At 51.3% G+C, this 6,000-nt stretch overlaps 1 protein-coding gene across 1 annotated transcript in view; it reads right to left on the reverse strand.

Moving 5' to 3' along the window:
• The window catches only part of TBX4 (T-box transcription factor 4), a 57,405-nt gene extending 51,940 nt beyond the window's left edge, over positions 1-5,465 (reverse strand). Inside the window, exon 1 of the mRNA XM_065418381.1 lies at positions 5,394-5,465. Within this exon, the coding sequence (XP_065274453.1) occupies positions 5,394-5,465 (72 nt within the window). The remainder of the gene's footprint in view (positions 1-5,393) is intronic.
• Between the last annotated feature and the right edge of the window lie 535 nt (positions 5,466-6,000).

The raw sequence follows: 6,000 nt of genomic DNA on the forward strand, positions 1-6,000 counted from the left end.
TCTGGCGCTGATTCCTCGGTTGTTCTGGTCGGTTACTTTTGAGGGGGCATTTTCTAAACCTGCCCTCGTGTTTCCCAAGCAGGGAAAACGTCACGGTTCCCTTTAGCTATTTCTTTAGGACTTTAAGAAACAACCCCCTCCCCCCAACGCTGAACTCCGCTTTGATTCCCATTGCCACTGGAGCGGTGCCCTGGGTTTGAGCCCCATTTTGTTAATTCTTTTCCTGATCTGGTTTATAAGCAATCAGGGCCTGGGGTTTCCCAGGCTGGTAACAGCATAACTCAGGAGAAATCTTGACTGAATTATATTTCTACGCATGGGTGGGTGACCAAACATCAGCGCACTCAGACTTACTCTTCCAATTCGCTGTGGATTAAACGTTGGGATTAAAAAATCAGTTTAGCGGTTATAAAGAGTATCCCCCGCCTTGGAGATATGGCTCAGGAATCGGCCCAGGCCCTGACTAGAGCCTACAATTGTAACTGCACTGCCTTCTGCTTGTTCTGCTCTGATGGGACAATCGAGGATTGTCGACTAGGGGAAATATCGGTCGTTTTTCCTTCGCTTTTTCTTTTTAACTTTAAAAAGGGCAACACCTGGATATTAAAATGTTCAACTGATGGATCCAAAAAGCAAATGTTTCCCTTGTCTCAGTCCTATTGGTACGATTAGCAATGTTTTAGCTGCTGCTGGAAAGCGTTATATACAAAATAAAATAACTTATACAGTTCTCACATGTCCTTTAAACAACCCCCCAAATAGCTGCATTCGCTTTTCTTCATCAAATAAAGTCGTTACTGGTCAGTTACAGTAAATTTACTTTGTAGGAAAGTTTCCACTAAGTATCGAGGCTAAATCTTGGTCCCAATTAAGTACATGGGATCAGGACTTGATCCTTGATGTTTTCTCTCTGTCTCTTAAATTATAGATTGACAAAAGCTTTCACTTACATAGCTACAGTGAACATATTGCGTTATTGTCTTTCAGTTCTCTTCTCGTTTCCCCCCCAAAATTCAATCTTATTGGATTTATGCAGCGATTTGTTACACGGAAATTATTTGCAATATCTGCCGGGGAATTCGCCTTCATTTTCAATTGATCTGGAAAACACCTAGAAGAGGGTTTGCTGGTTCGTTTTATTTTGCTCTGTGATCTGAGCAGGTTCTAGGCCTGAGAGCCTACTTCAGTGCAATATTACCCACTTATCTCCTGTCTCCAGTCAGTTTTTTAACCTTGGTAATAATGCTAAAACAAAAAGTTGCCCTGTGTAAACATTCTAAGTGCAAGCTCACTAAGATAAAAGGAGACCGCTCTTAAACTTGGACAGAGACTGGGAAAAGCCAATAAAGATAAGGCCTGACAGCTCCAGCGAGGCTGCTGCGCATCAACCCGGACTTTTACTGCGCAAATGTACTTTTCATTTACAATATTATACTAAGCACAGCAAGCAAACAGCGTGTTTAGACCCAGGTCTTGTCAATATCGTGCAGCCAGGGCCATAAGCACCGATGTTTGCCTGAAATGGTACCTGATTTTTAAATGAATCCGGCGTGGTTCTTTTCGGGGAGTAACTTTAGCTCTTTGGGATGAGTTGTTTAACTAGGAGATGAGAATTTACTCGCCGTAGAAATCTTTAAAGATTTCTGCTACTTGCTTCTGCCAATCGGCTGTAGGATTCTCAAACCCCAGTAACTCCAGCGGTCTGGTGAGTGAGTATTTTGAACAGGACAGTTTGATCCTATTGGGATTTGCAGTTACAGTTTCATGGAGATCAGGGGTCCATGCAACTTGGAACCGCATTTTAGATATTCACAAGTTTTTGTGGGTAATATTTCCGTAGATCCAAAGGAAGGTTTCTGGGTATATTTAAAATGTACCTTGTGTAGCCTATACATACAGGTTAATATTACTATATTAGTAACTAAAATAGGCAATACACAATTTATAGATCAGGCAACACTTGGAACAAGTCAGTTCTTTAAACTTAATGTCTGTAATTAAATACACACGATGCGAGCTCGCATTTTAAATATGGTTTGGTCTCGACTTTAGAAAGCAATCCCCTTCCATAAACCAATCTAGCCTTTGCATTGATCATTGAAACTTTCCCCCAACTGAACGCTTTCCTATTTCCCATTGCTGTCTTGGGGTCTCGGTTTTGCCCCGCGGGAAATAAATCTGATCCATTTATTTATTATTGCCAGTAACAGCATCAAGCTAGTCTTCATCTGCTGTTTTATGCCTCACCAATCTGCAAACGTTTAACACCGTCCCATGGATTCCAAGCGCTGAGACACAAACTTGTAACAAAAAGTAGGAATTCGCAACCCAGGGACACAGCAGCAGGAGGGATCCTACCAGGCAGGGAACAGCCTGCAGCATTTCTGCTACTCTCCAAATCACAGCCAGAGAATCCATAACCCCCAACGCACTGAACTCCCTTCAAATATCAGGGGGGAGGAATTAATGCACCCACAGCTTCATAAGTAAATAGATCTCCCCTTTGCACAAAACCTAGGAATGGAAAGGAGGGGGGATTGTATTCCTCGCGCGCCGAGGCATTTTAAATGTGGAACTTGTACGAATGACAGCGAAACGGCTGCTATTTTCGTAGGCAAGAAATCCTGCGATTTTTAACTGCGAAAATTAGCGCTTTGTCGATAACCTGTGTACAGCTTTTTGGAGCGCAAGACAAGACTGGAAGCCGCGCTCTGTGAACCTGGGGATGCCGCTAAAGGAGAAGAGTTGTATCTAGACAATTGCGGGGAAGGGGAGAAAGCAGCCAGGCCAGGTTAAATCAATGCGCACTACAAACCCAAACGCGCATACCAGACAGTCCCGGATACCTAGTCACTTCTTGCCCGTCTGTCAAGAAGAAGCTCCCCACGGACATATACTAGGAGGGGGAAGGACATTTCTCAACCCAGAACCAGCTTCTAAGCAGCTATTAACTCGATATGCGGGGATTTGTCTCCATGGAGTTGCGCTACGTTTGTATTAAAATAACACAGGCTCGTTTTTCTATTCCAGTGGGGCTGGGGCAGTTTCCCCCATTCCAGCCTGACCCCCCCGGTAGTCAAAAGTACCGGTCCCTCTGTCTCCATCCACCAAATCACCTGGGAATATGTCAAAGCTCTCAACGCATGAGGAGCCCAGGCTAGCAACAAACCCCACTCCTGCGTCCCGACAGCCACATCTCTGCCCCGCTTGTCTTACCGCAGGGGATTTGAACCTGCTTCGGGTACCCCCAGCACTGACTGAATGTACACCACGCTGCAGATTGCGGGTCCTGCGTGCACACACAAACACAGGCCGTGAGGCCAAACAGCGCTTTGTACCCGTGCCAGCGAGCCTCGTCCCCTGGCCAGGCCAGGAAAAAGCTCCCAGCGCTATTAAAACGCGTCTTCGCTAGCAGCCGTAGGGTTGAGTGAGCGGCGTATTGCAAACCTCGGGGGAAACCGGCGGTCATCAGACGCCTGCTGGTGCCGGGACTTTATTCCCCTCCACAACTCTAGTTCTCGGGGTAATTGTTTGGTTTTTTCCTGTGCAGAGCTGGTTAGAGGTAAAGAATCACCTGATTACTAGTCATTAGAATAGCGCACACGCCTCATGTCAGCTACAAGCAACACCAGACCTCAGTCCTCCCTTAGGGCCAGAATCTGCGCCTAAAACACTCCTCGGGGCTTTTCTCTTGTCACTTATCAGTGAACACGTACAGCTAGAGATGGGGTTGGAGGAACAATTCGAAGTAACTGAGACCCCATCGCCCCCGGAGGCTCTATAGAAACCCTGCTCGCTGCTGCTGGCTTTTTTATCACGCTGGCCAAGCCAACAGCCGCCCCCATTAACCTGTTCAGCAATTTTTATTCCTTTCCGCAGAGAAAAATCAACCCAGGGGCCGCCTCAGAAGGGCCCAGCGAGCTCTGCTCGAGGCTTGAACTCATCTGTCGCCAGGGCCGAGATCTAACGGTAAAAGGGCCCCAGAAAGGCCAGTGCGCAGTGGGGAAAGCGGCGCAGAAACAAGGCTCCAAAGGGCCCTCGCCTCGCAGCGCAGAGCCCGAGCTCACGGGAGCCCCTCGGTGGGCAGGGGGGGCGCATCCGGCCGGACACGAAGGGGTGCAAAGGGGAGCTCGGTGTTTAAAGGAGTCCCAAGAGGACAAGCCCCCCGCTCCCCCCCCCCCCCGTTCCCCGGGCTGGCCGAGGATCGCTTACAAACAACCTGCGCCTAAGGCCCTTTCTCCCACCCCCACCCCAGGGCTCAGGCAAATCGCCTCTCGCCCTGCTGCACGGAAGGGCCTGGAGCAGCTGCCGGGGGCGGGGGATTTGAACACCTCCTGGGTGTCCGGCTGCTCCCCGGCCCCGACCCAGCTGGGATCTTTGCAGGGAGAGTCCGGGGCACTTACACTGATCGCCGGGGGGCAGGAGGCTCAGGCTGCGGCTGGGGGAGGGGGATCTTCACACTTCGCCTTAATTTGGCTGCTGCTGCCTTAAAAGCATCCAAAGGGGGGGTGCATCCTGCAGCCCCCCCGGGGCTCGGTTCGGGCTCCGCTTCGGCTACTCAGGGGAGCTCGGGCTCACTGGCTGCTGCCGGCGGCACCGTCCCCATTCCACGGATTCACTTGCCCTTGATCTTCTCGAAAAAAATGTTCCATCAAGATCCAGTTTGGGGCCTTTCGCCTCCCTCCCGCTCCCCCCCTCCCTCTCCCTTTCCCTGCGGTGCTGACGTTGCTGCTGTCAATCAGCCCTGAAGAGATCAATTCCAGCCTGTTCCTGCGGGGGAATATCCCAAACCACTGCCCCCACCCCCACCCCCAGCCCCTGCCTCGCCTCCCCCGCCCAGCAGCCACCTTCTGTCCAGGGCACCTCGGCCCCCAGCCGGGACAGGGCCCCTGCCACCACTGCTCGGAGCCTGCTCCCCAGCTCGTGGGGATGGGGCTCCAGGCACGTCCTGGTTTAGATTAGTGCCTCTGGGAAACCCTGGAGCGGGATGCAAACAGCTCAGGGCACCAACCAGCACACGGTACAGGCGGCTGAGCCGCCGGATGGGCCTTCGGCCCGCATGCCCTGGGGCAGGAGGAACAGGACGAGTTTAAAGGCGGGGGGACGAGCTGAGGCTCTCACCCCCTTCCAGGAACAAGTCCAGCAACCCCTAACACATCCAGACCCGCTTCCCCCCCCACCACCACCACCACCAGCCTGCCCCCCCCCCCATCCCTCACAAGACTCAACAAGTGGCTCTGGGGCTTAAATCAAAGTGTATTTCCAGCTCTCTCCCGGACCAGGCTGCACTTTTCTCTCTTATGAGTGACCCCCCTGCCCGAATTCCAGTCTGACCCCAAACAGGCCCCGTTGCCTTGACCCTGAGCTCCAGTTCTAGGAAGACTCTCACTCACATTTTCCAGGCATAGCAGGTACAGAGCGGGCTGGGCTGGACCGCTCTCCAAAGATCCCCCACTTCCTCGCATTGTCCAGGGCAGAGAGGTCCCCTGCAAAGGGACTCTGGCTTCATGGCCTTTTAACGCTGGGCCAGCGGAAGCGTCAGCGTGATGAAACCAGGCAGAGCTGCGCCTGTCGCAGTGGGCAACTTTCTAAAGACACCCACCCAGCCCCCGAGCAGAGCCCAGGCTGAAATGGAGCCCAAAGCCAGGGGGGCGCCTGGAGGGCTGGGGATGGGTGGCTGGCACATGGTGGGGATGGGTTACACAGAAGGCTAGAGGAGGATTTTTAATTATTTAAAAAAAATACCCTTTTAAACTAGGCCCGGCTGCAAAAAGTAAATCGACCCTTTGAATTTGATCGTTCCTGTCTCCGACTTGTTGCTCAAGGACTGGATTGATTTCCTAGACACTTACAAATAAAACCAAACCAAATTCACGTCGGCATCCGCTCCCTGGATCGAGGTGTCCCTTAGCATTAGTGCAGAGGTTTATTCCTCCTTTGCTCAGGGCTCCTCGTTAGCCCAACTATTTCCAGTGCACGATTCTGTGTTTCCCCGAATTA

Source organism: Emys orbicularis, chromosome 17 (assembly GCF_028017835.1).
Source record: "Emys orbicularis isolate rEmyOrb1 chromosome 17, rEmyOrb1.hap1, whole genome shotgun sequence".
Lineage (NCBI taxonomy): Eukaryota > Metazoa > Chordata > Testudines > Emydidae > Emys > Emys orbicularis.